General features: G+C 38.2%; 1 protein-coding gene across 1 annotated transcript in view; it reads right to left on the minus strand.

The window, feature by feature from the left end:
- Positions 1-19,494, minus strand: part of LOC117388003 (protein diaphanous homolog 3-like) — a 182,279-nt gene that overhangs the window by 65,415 nt on the left and 97,370 nt on the right. The window contains 2 exon segments of the mRNA XM_055229379.1: positions 12,777-12,839; positions 13,434-13,529. Coding sequence (XP_055085354.1) covers positions 12,777-12,839; positions 13,434-13,529 — 159 coding nt within the window.

Consider the following 19,494-nt stretch of genomic DNA (forward strand, 5'->3'; position numbering starts at 1 on the left):
AGGTGCTGTATATATACAGAAGTGGACAAAATTGTTGGTACTCTTTGGTTAATGAAAGAAAAACTCACAATGGTCACAGAAATAACTTGAATCTGACCAAATAATAAATAAAATTCTATGAATTTAACCAATGAAAGTCAGACATTGCTTTTAAACCAGGCTTCAACAGAATTATTAAAAAAAAATAAACTTGTGAAACAGGACTGGACAAAAGTGATAAAAGTACCCTTGACTTAATATTTTGTTGCACAACCTTTTGAGGCTATCACTGCAATCAAATGATTCCTGTAACTGTCAATGAGACTTCTGGAACAGTTTACTCATGAGGAGTGGGCCAAAATACCTGCTGAGAGGTGCAGTTGTATCAGTTTGAAGGGCGCCTTTTCCAGACGGCATGTTTCAGCTCCTTCCAAAGATGATCAATAGGATTTAGGTCAGGGCTCATAGAAGGCCACTTTAGAATAGTCCAATGTTTTCCTCTTAGCCATTCTTAGGTGTTTTTAGGGTCATTGTCCTATTGCAAGACCCATGACCTGCGACTGAGACCAAGCTTTCTCACACTGGCAGTACATTTCTCTCTAGAATCCTTTGATAGTCTTGAGATTTCATTGTACCTTGCACAGATTCAATACACCCTGTGCCACATGCAGCAAAGCAGCCCCAGAACATAACAGAGCCTCCTCCATATGTTCTTTTCTTGAGTTACTGGTCAAAAAGTTCAATTTTTGTCTCATCTGTCCATAGGACATTCCCCCATAAGCTTTGTGGCTTGTCAACATGTAGTTTGGCAAATTCCAATCTGGCTTTTTTATTATTTGTTTTCAACAATGATGTCCTTCTTGGTCGTCTCAAATTAAGTCCACTTTGGCTCAGACAACGATGGATGGTGCGATCTGACACTGATGTTCCTTGACCTTGAAGTTCACCTTTAATCTCTTTAGAAGTTTTCTGGACTCTTTTGTTACCATTCGTATTATTCGTCTCTTTGATTTGTCATCAATTTTCCTCCTGCGGCCACGTCCAGGAAGGTTGGCTACAGTCCCATGGATCTTAAATTTCTGAATAGTATGTGCAACTGTAGTCACAGAAACATCAAGCTGCTTGGAGATGGTCTTATAGCCTTTACCTTTAACATGCTTGTCTATAATTTTCTTTCTAATCTCCTGAGAAAATTTTTCCTTTGCTTCCTCTGGTCCCTGTTGAGTGTGGTACACACCATATCACCAAACAGCACAGTGACTACCTGTAACCCTATATATAGGCCCACTGACTGGTAACAAGATTGTAGATACCTCTGATGCAAATTAGTGTACACACCTTGGATCTCTTTGGTCACATTATTGACTTTTCTGTCTGACTTTCAATGGTTAAATTTAATAGATTTTTTTATTTATTATTACTTTTGTCAGATTCAAGTTATTTCTGTGACCATTGTGAGTTTTTCTTTCATTAACCAAAGGATACCAACAATTTTGTCCACATGTGTAAATGGTTGCAGTTTGGAAGGGAAGGAGATCGTTGCAATGCAGGCATCTTAAAATAAGTATGTGTATATTTTTTTTACTTGAGAAAGAAGTTCATCTCAATGTCTGTAATACATGACATTTAAGACAAGTTTTAATTGAAAAGAGATAAGATTATAACAGAAATTATGCTTTAAAAAAAAAGAAGAAAAAAAAAAAGCTAGCAATAAAGATATATTACTAGGGCCAGGTAATTAATACAGTTTTAACTGAGATTAAAAATAAGTCATGTCTAATCATTAACAGTGATTTTTTTTTTTAATTAAAGGGTCTACAGCCAATCAGTAGAGCATGCTCATGAAATCATTACTGAAAGACATTTTATTTCTATTTCAGTATGAAGAAATGAAATCAGATACAAAAAAAAATTAGATAGATATTTTTTTCCTCACCATATGGCCCAGCTCTCTATATTAGCATATTCACCTTTACATTTGTTATGACTCAGACTTGGCTAGACTTGGTCACAATTAGGTTTAGCTCACAATTAGGAATTCTCTGTCTATATCTCTCAACTCCAAACCCCCAGAAAAAATGTGAATTCAAAGAAAAAGTTCCCTTAAATGTGAAAGGAAACTGTATGGTGATGAATCTCAGAAGGTGGTTGAATATCAATCCCTCCATTAGCGCCTACACCTGCCGTTTGGAGCCTGGACCAGTGTGAATGGGCTGATTAGGGTCCTCGCCTCGACATGCTGAAAACCACTTTCTATTTCACAACCCACGGCCCAGCATCTTAATACTCCAGCTAAGAGGGATCTCACAGGTGCGTGATCGGCTTAAGACTAGGCTAAAAATGTCAAATGTACAGACTTTCGACATAGAGTGAAATCTTTATTATCTACATTGGTTTTCTATTTAGTAGTAATATGTCTGACTTCCGCTCAAGCCTCTCAGACCACTTAAGTGAGTACATATCACCAATTCTCATTTTCCGCTAGGCAAGGATTACAAAGATTATAACGTTATTAATAGGAGTGCATTGGCTTGAGGTGCATGTCCTCGCATCCCAGCCTAATACAGTCAATTTAAGGTTTAACACAACTCTGTCTGGGCATCAATATTCAACATGTGCTTCTGATAAAGGCCACAGAATATTCAGTATGTTGCTATAACAATGCCATTGAGGAATTGTGCGAGTTTTTAGAGGACAAAATACTTTCAGAAGGGGTTTAGAGAGGCCATTCATGTTGACATACAAGGTTGGATCGTTGCATTAAGTGCCCTTAAGTATATTTATAGATCCCAGAATACAAATTTGGATTTGTTTGTTAGTATGACCATATTATTAATAGAGGGAAAAAAACAAACAAAACAACAACAACAACAAACAAACTCACTTTCAAATCCATTTTACAGTAGGGCTAATGTTAGTAGACACATTTATATTAACATTTAAATGATTAACTATCTTCTTTTTATGAGATTAAAAGTTACTATATAACACTAATAACATGGTCCAAAATGCCAGCTATCTGCATTCCCAAAACCCTATCAACGATGACATACATTGCGCCCCAAAATTCCCATATTTTGCTACCAATTTTGTCACACATCCATGTTTTTGTATGGTGAAAGGAAGCCGGCACACCAGGAGGGAATTCACAGTAACGTATAGGACTTGCAGATTCCAATAAGACAACCCTGTGTGTCTCTATGGCAAAACAAAATCATATCTCACCATAAAACCCCAAACAGCAAGTGAACGCAAACATGCAAATGCCTGTCAATCAACATCTACAGCATCCACAACTGAGGAGCTTAATATAGCGTAAAAAGACATTCACCCTCCATAAAGTTGTCACTTCACACCAGAGACCAAGGGTGGCTGTAAACATGTTTATTTCACTTGTAAAATCACCAGTGGCTCCATCTATAGGATTTTCCACTTTTGTGTGCACCCTCGAGGCACATGGCTTTACACAGAAATGCTTTGACACACTGGCTAACCTTTCTTGCTGCAGAGCAGTAGTTTGTTATAGGACTTCAAAAACAACACTCGATACTACTTTTCTACTGTAAATGAATGTTGAATATTGGAATATAGTGATTCAACTGTATTTGATAAATATTTCTGCATTAGGGCTGCTCAATGTTTAAAAAATGTAATATTTGATAATTAGGTTTTGTATTACAATAACAACATTGGGGTTCATCCAGCTCCTCTGGTGGAACCCCAAGGCGTTCTCTCGGCTGGAACAAGAATGTCTTGGGGTCTCACTGAGGTGGTGTCTGGGGTGTGGGAAGTCTGGTGGTCCCTGCTTAGACTGCTGCTGGCATTGTTGGCACATTTAAAATTACTTTTGGCACAATAAGTGGCTAAAAAAAAAAAAAAAAAAAAAGAAAGAAAGAAATCAACAGTGACTTAACCAAGCCTAATGTAAGACCCAATGAGGAAATTCATCAATATAATCAGTTTTTTGTACATTTCACTTTCAAAAATAATACATTTCTGGCAAATAGAGAAGTTAATGCTGTTATTTCCTTGCAATATGTATTATTGTGTTAGCCAATAGCGTAATGTCGACATTTTTGCCTTACATTGTGCATCCCCATTCACCATTGTCTCCTTGTCCCATTATCATTCAGTCCACACAGACCGGACCTAATTATGTTTTCCACTTTGTTAAGGTGCCCTCTTACTCCATCTGTTCCACTGAAGCATGCAATAGCTCATGGTCCAGGCATACACACGTTTTTACAGCACTTCAGACAGACAGGTAGGTCAACGCACACTTTTCCATCTGGACAGGCTTTAGTCTACATCTCAACCTCCAATCAAATGTGGCAACGAAAGAGAGAGACAGCGGATTCCAAGTGTCCCTCTGATTGTGTACATGAATACCGAGTGCAGTACATCTGTCGTCATTGGCCTTTGAGCTGCCAACATGAGACTCGCTTACAGCCTTTATATGTATGCACTATTTCAAGACAAGTTTTAAGTGGACAATTTCTATGCATGTATGCACGAGTGTGTATGGCTGGAGAGGGAGCGAGCAGGCAGTCAGTGTTGAAGAACAGAAGCTCTTTGTTCAACTCTGTCACTTTAATGAAAAGCGCAAGGGCCCTGCGTGACGTGTGGATGATATATTATGACTAACCACAGATAAATCAGCAACTTCCACTGTTTTGAAACAAGGAAGTAAAGCATCAATCCTACCAGATCTGGAGAGGAGAGGGGAGACTATTTCATTTGGTATTGTGCACAGAGAAAATGATTTAATAACCCCTCTCTTTTCTGCTTATGTCATGTCTAGGGGTGAGGCTGCATAGATAAAGCGCAAACAAACAAAGTAAAAAAAGTAAAGGAGTATACTAGCAGAGAACTTTGGTAGAGTGGTTTATAGAGTGCTTTCTGCCAAAATTGATGTTGATACTGGGAGACAGAAATGTGTAGAGGAATGGTACACAACACGGGAAGCAGAGGCAATCTCTAGGATGCGGTAGCCTGCAGTGGAATCCACATATCACAGCCTATAAGAGGGCCAATCAAAAAGCCAAGCATCTAACAGCACCACTAGAGTATCTCTGCCTCAAGATGCCACAGTGAGTGACTTCAAGCTACAAATGTTTTTTTTTTTCCAAAAACCTCTCACATGAAATCAAAGGAGGAAGCAACTTTTTGACTTTCAGTTCAACTTGACACGCTCGCCGGTTTTGTCTTAATGATTTTGTCCAACGGGAAATTTGAAAAATGTTACAGGTTAGCTTGGATTATGCCAGTAAGTCTCCACTGGTATTTGCACTTAAACCTGAGGCGTATAGAGTTCTCAATCAACTGCCCTCTTTGCAACCAAGCACATTCTGTGCCGCAACATAAATTCTGAGAAAGTTAACCTGTAGCATTTTCATAAAGCGGAACTGGTAAATGGAGAGCAAAAATCTCCAATAACTAGATTTATGCATTAGGGTTAAAATCCTTAATGCTTTTCAGTGCAAGTGAAGGGAAAAAGTGCCCCATTTTTATTTGGTATGGGGTTCATTGACTTTGTGCTATGACCTTCATATCCATTTCTAAGTGCTAGTTCAGAGCTGTAACCCACACATGATAATTGTAAGGTCGGGTGTCACTAAAGACTGTGGCGGTAATAGCTTCTAAAGACAGAGACATGCACTTCCTCATAGATCACAGGTGCTTCCCTTAATGGGTGGTTTGAGGACAAGCCCATTACAGCCCACATGGCCACTCAGCAATATACATTTAGAGACTGTTGCTACCAGTCAGGGAGAGCAGCAGACTGGAAACAGCAGGACAATTTTATGACAATCGATCATTAAAAAAAAAAAAAATGTTACGGTGAATGCTGAGAAAATACTGTCCATTAGGGTTTACAATAAGGCAAAATATTAATGTTTGATAGGGTTTAAATATGGTTAGTCTCAAAGTACTCAATTTTTAAGGTCTGTAGTCTTAATAGTCTGCTTTTAACCCATTGACCAATCTGCAACGGCTGATTTAACCAATTAGTGAAATAAGTATGGGGCTCTAAACAGCGTTTAACTTCCATTGCATTTGAGATTAAAGCATGCTTTGTCAATACTTGTATAAAACAGCGATGCTAAAAGCAAACAATTGATAGATTAGACTAGTTCAAATGATAGTTAATAAAAGAAAACACAGAGCCGTAGTTTGTGTCAACTTGCAAGACATATACACCCCTAACCCCCTTTTTACAGCATTCCAGTAATACAACATATAGTAACAAATAAAGCCTGGTGAAATGACCAGACAGTGCCTTGGAGAGATGTTTCCAGAAGAGCACAGTTAAAAAGCTATGGCCACTTTATAGATTCAATAAGTCTCTTACACCTGTGTGGCTAACCACCATCGATCCATCATTCTGTGCAGCCCAATCCAATTTAAAGTGTTGAGGAGCCAGAGAGCCCTACAGCCTTATCCAAACCTGGGCGACAGGCACCACAAAGCCTGCTTATACCTCCATCCTCTTGTGTCTGAGGGTGAGACTATGTACTGGCAGTGGATGTGCCCTGGGAAATGGCAAACCTAACTAAACACCTTACCTTCTGGCCCATGTTAAAGTGTGCAGCGCCAGTTTGGGCAAGCTGGAGGAAGAATGGAACATCACAGGAGCATTATGCCTGTAATATGCTGTACAGGTGGTATTCAGTCAATTTTCTAGGTATGTACAGGCAGCATTTTACATAAATTAATGACAACATTATCTTGGTTTAAATACATACTGAATTGCTTTGAATCCATAATTTATCCATATTTTTGTATAGTGAGAGAAATCTGGGGGTCATTAAAGCTATTATGCACCATTTACTCACCCAAAGTTGTATTTGGAGTGATTCATGCATGTTTGAGCACAATCTTTAAATTAGTGATACATGCAGAATTTGGCAGCAATGCATAGTAATTTTGGTACAAATGGAAAAAAAAAATAAAAAAAAATAAAATCTGCAGCTATCCAGTGGAGGTGCCAAATCTTTGTTGTGATGACCTTTACGGTGACGTCAGCTCCCATTGAGCACCAAAGTTTTCTAATGCAGATGATAGTGGACTTGTTTCTTTTAAGCCATTTTAGATTAAAATTTCGATTTAAAATGTGCTAATTATAAAAATGATCCACGGGCTTCTTTAAGTATCTGACAATGGCCAAAACTCTGAGCAACAGTTGTGCTAATCAGGCCAATAGTAAATCGGTAATAACCTGCATTAAGGATATACATTTGATTTTTCTTTCCTTTTAGGATGGAAATGCAGTCAGTCCACTAACTCAGAAAATGATTAAGTTTGAGAGCTATTGTAATATATTTGGTTAAAATAATAAAAACTTCAAGTGCCTGCTGTGTAAAAAATATTACAATGTGGCACCATCAGTCAAAGATGCCAACAATGTTTGAGAGTAGTAGCAGCGTGGGGACCAACTTTGGTACAAAAAGTAAGGTTTGAAAAAATATAATCAGGAAGGGGAATCATGCATCTCTTTGCAAGCAGCTGACCACAAGACACTTTTAATTTCATTTCTCACAGCATGATAATCATACTCATCAAGTCTATGAAGCTCTGCAGCAGTAATCGCACTACTCTAGTCATATCAAAGTCTACCAGGGGAAGCACCAGCTCTTGGCCATCTCTTTCTCTCTGCTGACAACAATGACACAACCACTCCAGTTTCCCTCAGTGCAAAAGCTTAATGACAGCACCATGCGAAGTTGTGACTGACCATTCAAATCTCACTTTTGCCACTAATTACAATGTCTCGTGGAGCAGATGTTGAGTTTTAGTTCTTTTTGCTGCACCGCTGGAGGAAAGCAACACCCCTGAGATCAATTATTGAAGAGTATTTAAAACAGTAGGGAAAGGAAAGACACTCAGCTGGTGTGGAAGTAAAAACAGCTGTTTAAGTGCTTCTGAGGTGGCTGAGCCTAAAGACAACACCCGGACTGCAGCCAAACTCTGGACACTTTGGGGGATGTTAACACAGCATTAGAACACAAATGGTGAAACGAAGCATAAGCAAAGTGAAGTAAAATTTAAAAAGAGCTATGAATCTCTGCCCCAAATCCCTAAATTTCAAATGTGTGTGTTTACTGTAATCACATAATTTATGCAATCTGTCATTTTATCTGTTATATTCTAAGTACTGTAGTAAAAGAAAAGTATGAATTTTGTCAACTGGACAAAAAGCTGTAGGAGTGATTTGGTAAACAAATACATTCCTTACATTGTAAGGTGTTCTTTAGTGTCATGGAAGTACAATTTATTCATAAAATAATGAATAATTAATTATAAGATAGCATTTGTATCTTAATGGCATTTTTGAAACGTGTTGGTACACACCATAGATTAGGGTCTAGGCAGAGTTCCATATTTGGAATTCCAACTTCGAGTATCACAGCAACCAAAAAGCCAATCCAAAGCGAGGCTGATGAAGGTAAAGAGCCACACCACTGGTTTAGCATGGAGCGGGCACTTTGCAACGCTGTCAATCAAACCTATTGCTAATGCTAACAGGTGTGAGCTTGGGGAAAAGAAGGCCTGATTTGCCTGTTATTAATGTTCATATCTTGATTTACGGACACAATAGCAAAAGAAAAAAAATACCAGGATCATGTGGATTTGTGTAGGGTTAATATGAACATTTTAAAACCAAAATGATGAGACTCACTGGCTTCAATTCACTTTACATTGAAAAATCATCTCTTGGTAACTGCTGCAGAGTCGATGGAGCTAGAACCGTGCCCATGATCACTTCCTCTTTGGAATGTGGCGGCTAGTAGGTTAGCTATGTCCACTTAGACACAGTGGACAAAATTGTTGGTAACCTTCGGTTAATTAAAGAAAAACTCACAATGGTCACAGAAATAACTTGAATCTGACAAAAGTAATAATAAATAAAAAAATCTATGAAATTTAAGCAATGAAAGTCAGACATTGCTTTTCAACCATGCTTCAACAGAATTACTAAAAAAAATAAACTCATGAAACAGGCCTGGACAAAAATGATGGTACCCCTAGAAAAGACTGAAAATAATGTGACCAAAGAGACATGTTAATCCAAGGTGTGTCCACTAATTAGTATCACAGGTGTCTACAATCTTGTAATCAGTCAGTGGGCCTATATATAGGGCTACATGTAGTCACTGTGCTGTTTGGTGACATGGTGTGTACCACACTCAGCATGGACCAGAGGAAGCAAAGGAAAAAAGTTTTCTCAGGAGGTTAGAAAGAAAATTATAGACAAGCACGTTAAAGGTATAGGCTATAAGACCATCTCCAAGCAGCTTGATGTTCCTGAGACTACAGTTGCACATATCATTCAGAAATGTAAGATCCATGGGACTGTAGCCAATGTCCCGGGACGTGGCCGCAGGAGAAAAATTGATGACAAATCAAAGAGAAGGATAATACGAATGGTAATAAAAGACCCCAGAAAAACTTCTAAAGAGATTAAAGGTGAACTTCAAGGTCAAGGAATATCAGTGTCAGATCGCACCATCTGTCGTTGTTTAAGCCAAAGTGGACTTAATTTGAGATGACCAAGAAGGACACCATTGTTGAAAACAAATAATAAAAAAGCCAGATTGAAATTTGCCAAACTACATGTTGACAAGCCACAAAGCTTATGGGAGAATGTCCTATGGACAGATGAGACAAAAATGGAATTTTTTGCCAAGGTACATCAGCTCTATGTTCACATATGGAAAAATTAAACATATCAAAAAAGAACACTGTCCCTACTGTGAAACATGGAGGAGGCTCTGTTATGATCTGGGGCTGCTGGACTATTCTAAAGTGGCCTTCTATGAGCCCTAACCTAAATCCTATTGAGCATGTTTGGAAGGAGCTGAAACATGCCTACTGGAAAAAGGCACCCTTCAAACCTGAGATAACTGGAGCAATTTGCTCATGAGGAGTGGGCCAAAGAGGTGCAGAAGTTTCATTGACAGTTACAGGAATCGTTTGATTGCAGTGATTGCCTCAAAAGGTTGTGTAACAAAATATTAAGTTAAGGGTACCGTCATCTTTGTCCAGGCCTGTTTCATGAGTTTGTTTTTAAATAATTCTGTTGAAGCATGGTTGAAAAGCAACTGACTGACTTTCATTGGTTAAATTTCATAGAATTTTTATTTATTATTACTTTTGTCAGATTCAAGTTATTTCTGTGACCATTGTGAGTTTAATTAACCGATGGGTACCAACAATTTTGTCCACGTATGTATATACAGTCTATGGTACTCACAAAAGCAAGCAGTACATGCTATCTTATGTCAAATCAAATAAGTGCATTTACACTTTATCTAGGTTTGGGACACACAAAAAGTGTGTATGAGCTCTTTACTTTTGATATTATTTGAAGTACAGAAATCACTGAGCATTTTTTGTTTCACGTCAAAAGGATTTGAGGAAGAACAAGAGTTGCTGAGATGACCAAATACTTGGATTGAAATGAAGAGGTCTTTGTGGCTTAATTAAAAGTTTCTGTTCATCGTTTGGTAAACAAATACAACCAAATTGAGCAGCATCACTTCATTTATGGTGTAAATGAACTTTAAATGTATAAATTTCCACGTTTCTCACTTAAGCAGTGAGCAATTTAGGCTCAAGTCTCCAATGAGGCGGAAGGAGAGACGGGAAATGGGCGAAAAAGGGGTGAGCCAGAAGAAGTGGAGAGAAACTCCACACCAATAACAAGCAATTATGTTTGGGGAGGGCCATTGTCAGGCCATGAGAGTATAGAGGGAGACAGCGGAGATATGGGCTGGTAGGGAAATGAGGAGGAGTGTTATTTAGGAGGCAGATGGCAGAGAGGGGGAAATTAAGATGAATGGGCGCCGAGCGGGCTGAGCTGGTGCTGGGCAGAGAAAAGTAATTAGCTGTGTTTGCACTGGGAGGCTGGCAGTGACAGGGTAAAGCCGCAAGCCGCGTTCATCAACACGACTGCGTTTAAAGCTGCCAGCAGGGGGCAGCGGTGCCAGAGAGCTCCGAGCACCTTTCTCATGTACCACACTGTGAGGGCTGTTTGAGACAACAGAAAGAAGCTGCTCCTTAACCGGGTTTTCATTTTACTTTAATCCCCTGTTTAAACAATACAGGTCTGGACGCTCTCCAAAGCAAAGCTGAGAGGTGCATTTCCCCGGCAAGGATGAGCTGGAAAAATTACTCCACTTTTACTTTTGAAAATACATCCCTTGTGTTATATGAATGTATACATAACTCAAAGCTTTACTGAGGCCTTTTCAAATACACTGCATGGTTACTGTTATTGGTGCAATGCTGAAATGGCTACATGTTCTAAACAGTTAACAAAGCTTGTAATAAATGAAAACTAGAGATTTCCAAAAATCAAGCCACAAGCTGTCACAATCAAAAGGATCATTGTGCCAGTCCCAAGCCTCTTGACAATTGAAATGGGTCGATATGCAACTCAGTTTTTGAGTCACTCTATTGGACTTCATCATTCTCAATATCAATACAAATAAGTTTTTTAAGAAACGGTACATGACCAGATTGAAGACTTTCCTTAGTAAAACTGAATTTATCAAAAAATGCACTGGAATGCTCCAAAGTTATCTTTCTAGTATCACCTGATGATTGGCTTGATTCTTAAACAATAGCCTAAAGTGATTCCCAATCCAATCTTGGATACCAGTGTCAGGTGCATCAGTGCATCTCTGAGTATAATGCCACTGATTTAAACATTTTCCTGCTGTTTCCTCTGTGCAGGTTTAGTTCACTTCCATCCTAATTTATCTGTCATAATTCATCACAAAGTGTTTTTGTGTTTCTCACCTAAAGGTAAGTTAATCATAACACAGTAATGGTTGCTCACAGCATCACAGGTCTTCCGCTCTCAGATTATCAGAGTCTCACTGTCTGCAGCTCAAGTGATCTTTCTTCCTCACATCATTTCTTTCCATTTCTGATGTTACAGCCACCTCGATCAGTCTCTTTCCTCCCACCCTGTATATCTCCCTCCCCCTCGCCCTTTTCCAATCTAATTTCAGATAAGTTGTAGCAGAACAACAGAGCAAGACCCTTTATCATTGCCATCAATGATGTGGGTGGATTGAGCGTGAATAATTTTATTCTTGTGCGCCTGCACCCGGCCCACTGGGATTGCAATTACAAGTAATAAGAGGTAATAGGGTTACAGTGTAATTTTTTAAGTCCCTCAGTGGTGATTGAAGAAAACATCTGACAAGCGAAGAAATGGCTGTTTATCAAACTACTGTTAAACAATTTGTTAACAACATATGCTTATAATAATGAATAGCACATGGGAATAAGCAGTCATCTGACTATTCAGACTCTGTTTATAGTTCTAAGTTCCTAATATGACGGAATGACACAGGTTCATTTGTTCCTTGTGAAACCTTTTTAAAACAACATTAAACATTAAAGCCATGAAAACATGCAAAAACTTAACCATACTTCAAAACTATTATCTTGAGTGGTCACTGCAGTTAATGCTTTCAAAAAGGTGCTAAAGCAAGCCACAAGAAATATGGTACCGACAGGTTTGGAATAAAAAAACAAAAACAAACAACAGATTTTTCAAGGTCTGCACACCTCAAATGGCTATAGCTTTAGCCTTTTGCACTTTGAAAGAGTACAGACAAGGACATAGAGAATGAAAAGAAGCACACAAGAAAGAAATGAAATGCCACATAGTATAATGCATTACACTACAGAAATGTAGTGTATACAAATTTCAGCAACAGAGAAAGACAAGAGGCCAACATGCGCACAAGCTTTATGGGCTTTTAAATGGTTGTCTTTACCGTAAATAACAGGTCTGAGAACCTGCCTGAAAGAGCTGGGGCTGATGGTCATGTGCTGGTTTTCTGCAGAGAAACAATTCCCATTTACGACAAGATGGAAACATAATAGAAAGCCAGAAAAGGTAAACCAGCTGTCTGTAAAGTATGTATTGTGCTTGCCTCTTTATAGCAAACTCAAGCTGTGAGTGTTCACATTTAAAAACTAAATTGATTTAGTTTTTTTAAGCATAAATACTAAAAATCGACATTGGCAGTATATAAATTATCAGGTAAAACATAAATAGCACTAACATGATCCCATAGGAGATGCCATTTTGGGGACAATAGCAATAATGATTTAATACTCACCAACGTAGCTGTAATTCTTAAACATATTTCCTGCTTCTAACGCAAAACTAGGGGCAAAAACAGTTGCTATCCAATATAGACCCATTAACAGGCACAATGAAGAATACCATGTGTTTATTTTCAATGGTCATGTTATACCTGACATAGTAACCTTTATTAAAACATGAAATATTTGTTATAAGACACGTTTTCATTTTTAATAATAAATATCTGAGACTTTCTTCGGACCAAACCAGCCCTAAAATGGATTGTGTGCGCATAACCTTTACAGAGTTGTGTTTGAAAGTAGGTAGAAGACGTGAGCCTCACCTCTGGGTCGCGGCGCTCGCTTCCTGCGGTCTCTGAATGCAGCTCCAGACTGTAGGGCTTCCAGCAAACTATCCATCACTCCTGTCTCATCGTTCTCTGCAAAACCCAGTGAGAAAAATAATGAGCGGGTTTGAACAAAAAGGGAGAGGAGTAAAACAGAAAATCAGATAAGATGGTGCAGGTAAGGCATCGCAACAAGTGAAAATCCCAGAAACACCTGCAATGATATAAAACCTGAAGGCATAACTTTGGATAACAATAACTCAGTGGGGGTATAGTGAAACAAAATGTGTTTAAAGGCACAATATTACTCCAGTCTGCCACAATAACACAGACTTGTACTTCACAAGTTGCCTTGGAGCACATATGTAATGTTGTAGTTACACATCATAGGCTTAAATTATAATTTCTTTCTTTTTCAGAGTATGATTTGAATTGCAGAAGCATGTGTGTAATGGGAAATTAACAACAAACAAGTAAAGGGTATTGTTTGAGAAAGTAGATTGAAGATGTAAAGTTCCACTGTTTTCATGAATTAAGGTTCACCTAAATGTATTTTAACAGATTATTTGTTCAATCCAAGGTTTAGTTTGTTTTCATACCTGACAGTTTCAACTGGTCAGTAGTGGTCTTCCTCAGAGTGGTCACATGACATTGCTGTGACCTGTTTTGGTGCGTCTTCCTATTGGTGGAGTCAATCAAAATATGGGAACATGCCAATGGGACTCTAAATCGAGATGAGGGGGCTTTTTTATTCCCACACACCTGGAACGTTGTCTTAAAGAAGTTGGACTACAGATGGCATTATTGTCCTGCCTCCACCGGTAGGAAGACAAAAACCTGTTTAAATCAGCTGGTCAGACTCGTCACAGCAACATCATGTGAACAATCTGAGGAAGGCCGCCAGTGAGCAGTTGAAGCTGTCAGGTATGAAAATAAACTAAAATATGCAGAGCCATTAGCCGTATTTAGCTCTTCAGTCAGTTGTAGAAAGCATTATATATACACACATACACACACACACACACACACACACACACACACACACACATATACACTATAAGTAGAATCAACCTGGAAAACCCCTCTGCACTTGCGATAGATCATATCACAAGATCAGATAAGATGGAACTATATTGATTTCAGTGGAGAATGCACTTTGAGTCAGCTCTTAATAACACAAGAAAGTCAATGACAATGCTTTGTTTATTCACCATATTGAGCACAACTGCACAAAATACTGCAAAAATATGTTAATATTACAAAAAAAATGTAACACAATAACACTCTTGTCATCCAGTATATTTTTTTTTATATATATATATATATATATATATATATATATATATATATATATATATATATATATATATATATATATATATATATATATATATATATATATATATATATATATAAATAAAAGGGTACATTAAAACATTGCAATATTCTTATCATTATACTAAAGGAGCTCATTCTCCAGTAGGCTCCTACAGCTCCGCTCAAACAGGAAGATCACCCTTATGTAACAAATAACTGTACAAGAACTCACCCTTATGTAAAAGAAAACCTTATGTTATGTCAATCACTATTTCATCTTTCCACCATTTCTCCTTGCTCACCTCTTGTATATAGGGAGATATATTTTGTATTGTACATTATATACAATATTTCTATATTTGTATGTTTTACTTGTACACATACCAATTGTATAATTATGCCTTATTTGACACTAGTGTTGTTTTCTACTTTGAATTTATTATTGCCATTTATATTGTTGCTCTTTGTTATATTATATTTTGATATGTGAGCTACTGTGTCATTATAATTCCCCTCGTTGATCAATAAAGTTTGTAAAGTAATTTTTTCTCATATAATGTAACCTTAATGTTAACTTTGAAGAACTTTTATATTGGTGAGTGACAAACAGAAATAAGCTGGCATCCTGGAGTTTTCAATGTGTTTACCGTGGACACCTTCTGACAAAAATATGGTTTGCTGTAGGAAACCAATGTAATAGAGCTGTGGAGAGGGAGCGCTTTGCAGATATGACATGTAAATCAAGGCCTGTGTTGGTACAGTGGAAAACTCAAGCTCGACACCTGAGGCAGAGTGATGGACTGGCCTGGTAATTCTCAGTGAAAACAGCCTCCAGTGCATGTGCAGCAAAATAGATAGCAGGTATAAAAGAATGCTCCCCGACAAAATGCTTTGTCAATAAAAAAAAAGTTTGGCTCTGTGTATTTTTCATGCAAAAGTGAGCAGAGCTTCCTTACAATGCAGCTATTGTGTTGACAATGTAATAGAGGTGTCACCTAACGCTGGGGTTACATCCGGCATTTCATTTCTTTATGATTTAAATTGTGTTGTGATGTCAAGTACACCAAAAAAAGCATTGTTGTACTGTATACCATAAAGCTGTATGCTGCTGGGTTTAAAAAGCATTGTGATGTTTGGTGATTTGTTTAGTTCTGATCAAGTTTGACATGTGTCCCAAGTTATTTTTGCCAGCATGGGTAAAAAGTAGGAAACTTACTTTTTGATTTTTCTTTCCGTGTTCATTTTCACAATGCATTGATTATTTGCAGCCATTCAAGGGAGCTGTTATATGTTGTATTGTTTCTTGTGTTTTTGCATTTTTGTTTTATAAGATTGCACTTTATGTTGCCTTTGTACAGCACTTTGGGAAGCTGTGGTTGTTTTTAAATGTGGTTTATAAATACCATAAATTTGATTTAACTTGACCGAAAGTTTTTTTTAATTATTTGAGCTTATTTGCTATGCCATACTGCATAATTAACCTATGCATTTTGCCTGTCCCAGGTGTAGTTAAAGAGGTTTGTTTCAAAAAGGGTATTTGATGTGAAATCACTGCTAAGTCTGAATGTACTCAATATACACTAGAAGTAGGGCTGTCAATACCCAAAGTTGACACTAAAACAGCAGGTATTGATGCTATGAGGTCTTCATCTTAGTTGGAAGTAAAACCCATGGTGAAATTATAAATAACATTCTCTGTTGAAAATGAGTGCACTGTATGTAGCAGTTTGCTCATGTGGTCTTGGAGACAGATAACTTGTCTCTCAAATCTATTCCCAGTCATTATTAGGATATCTACCTGGAAACTTTGTTCAGCAAGCTTTTACTGATTTCTAACTTGTACTAGCACAGTTTGTGGTCTCTGCTTCCACCCCCTCCTTCCCACAGTACCCCACTGAAGCTGCTATATTGGGGACACTGGATCCCTAGTGTAGACGGGGATGGTTGCTTCAATATCTCAAGCCAACATGTGACGACTACAAAGAGTGGGTATATACCATGGCCCATTTCCTGCTCTCGCCATGTTGCTCTGTCGTGTGCTTTGGCTATGATTCTGATTCTCAACAGCTGCAAACCTCTCCTCTGGCTGATATGTGCCTAGTTCTTCATCATTACGCCGAGCGGAAAGGCGGCACAAATTTCTGAGGCAAACCAGCGATTCTTGACGTCCAAATTTGTCATCAGCGCCATGGCAATTCATCACAGAATGGAGGGCTTTACACTCCCTCAAACAACACACACATACAAAAATACAGATAGTGCCCAGAATAGAGATCAATCCACGTGTATGCCTTCACACATGCTATTGCGTTTGACGGAAACCAACGAGAACTTAGAGAGAATGGAAAAAAATGAAACATCCCCCACATTTCACACCGCCCCAGGAATGTATGTGAGCAAAAACAGTCCAAATTTGCACATCAATCACCAGCCACACAGACAAGGTGCCTCCCAACTAGAATGCACATTTCATAACATATACACCAATATTTCAGATAATGTAAGTCAATGAATACATAATGCCAAAATAATTGTCCTACCACAGACTATTATAAATGTGTAACGACTTTGCAATTGAGTTTTCCTTTCTTAATTTCTGATTCTGACTAGTAAACGAGGGAGCTGCTTAATATAACTCAACTTGCTTTGAAAATAATGTAATATGTTTTTGGACAACTCTCTTTTGCTTATCTAGCAGATCAGAGGTGGAATACACTGCCTGCTCATATAGGAGAGGTCTCAACGCCCAGTTGGTTGTTTGACGGCCAAATATTTTACCATGTATAACCAAATCCTATTTTTATATTGAGGGGTTATTGGTTTAACTTTTAACATCTAGCTTCAAATGTTCTGTTCTTATAATTGTATGTATAGTGAGTGTGATTGAAGATGGCTACATATTTACAGGTTAGGTTTTGGTTTCCCTCCCTAGATCTGGCCTACCCTTCTGCCTTAGGAATATGTATGCACCCAAACAGTCCAGTTTTACTCATCAATCATCAGTGATGCAGACAGGACACGAATGAAAGTCTTTGTACATTCTGTAGACACAAGGTGCGTTCGTGACAGGCTAACACTAAAAACACCTCCCACAACTTATAGGGAGATCACAGACATGTCACATAGACGGTAATGGAGGCAGAACACATGGCAGAGTAGTATTAGTCAAGCTACTAACTGTGAAATGGTTTTAAGGCAGTCATTCAGCTCACGTTAAGGTTGTGCACAAGAGGATGTGGCGTGTGAACAAAAAAGGCTGGTAAAAAGGAATAGGACAGTGAGGAGCGGGGGACCAGCTCTGGCACTAGAAAGGTACTGATTGGTGCTTTGATGTGCACAATTCGCCTGCCATTTCCACTGAGCTGGGACCAGAGCTCTTGTGACAGGTGTGCAGTTGCAAAGCTATGTTATTCTGCCCAAAAAACAAAACTCACAAAGCAAGCAGCATGTCTATTTCAAGAATATAGAAGTATGTGAATTCATTTTTATATCCCTAGCTTTTTGAGAATAAGAAGGAGACAACGGGAGACAAGACCAAAAGAACAAATGCTATTTAAATTGTTATTTCTTATGCCAGAATGATAGGAAACAGACTGCATTATGAAAATGTAAACAAAAGAGATTTTACCAGATAACAGATGTATCCAGATTGATCCTTTATCAAATAATTGTGGCACACTGGTCATCAGTTTTTGGAAAGGTTCTCACTGGTCTGGTGGTATATATTGACTCCTCTGACTGCAGGTCAAGTAAATTTTCAAGGGCCAGTTGAACATTGGTACAAGTATCAAAGTTTCACAACTCAAATCTAGATTTGTTAAATAAAGTAAAACAAAAATGTGTAATTTTCTGTAAAACAAACAAACTGTACCCATCTGAGATGGTTCACTTTGGAAATGATAAAGACAACAGAAACAAATAGAAGCTTTAGAGAAGCCTGGAGTGAGGGAATTCAATGCTGAAATAGTCACTGTCCATGGTTCTGAAAATCTCAACTGGATAACCATTTTAAAAATACAATTATACAAATGATTGCTCTGGTATTAAGAGATGAATTTGGTGTCAAGAAATGTTTGACTTTTCCAAAATTATTAGCTTCAAAAAGGCACTTGAACCTAAAAAGTTTTTTATTCTGCACGCTTCTTTTAATGTTAATTTTATGATGATTATTTATGTTTTGATTTGTTTGTATTGTGATTTTAATGTCTTTATTAGTCTGTAAAAGCACTTTGAATTCCTTTGTGTACCAATTGTGCTATACAAATAAACTTGCCTTTTAAATAAGATCAGCGTGAGAAAAAACAAAAACAAAACAAAGGCAGTAAGCAGATATGTGTTTGCTCTGAGACACCAAAAGAATCAGCTTAAGGAGTTGAATCAAGAAGGCGTGCTGAGCAGCCACCTCCAGGGAAACAACTATAGTTATCCCCCTGTCTGCAGCAAGACTTCAATCACCATCTATTTAATCAAAGCTTGTTCAAACTGGCTTTTTCCATTGTCTGGCCATGCAGGTTGTCTCTGAGTCAATGTCTCCCCTTCTGTTCAGAGCCAGCCTAATGTCCCCAGCCTCTTCACTCAACAGGATGTGGCACTTATCATCAGGACAATGACCCGGCCAGTTGTAGGAGTGTGAAGCAGCAGGATCGTGCCAGTGCAATGCAAGAAACAGGGTCAATTGGGCCAGGATGAAAAAGCCAAGGAGACTAAATTACATGCCTGGACACAATGCAGGCCCGGAAGA

Source organism: Periophthalmus magnuspinnatus, chromosome 3, assembly GCF_009829125.3.
Source record: "Periophthalmus magnuspinnatus isolate fPerMag1 chromosome 3, fPerMag1.2.pri, whole genome shotgun sequence".
In the NCBI taxonomy this organism is placed as follows: domain Eukaryota; kingdom Metazoa; phylum Chordata; class Actinopteri; order Gobiiformes; family Gobiidae; genus Periophthalmus; species Periophthalmus magnuspinnatus.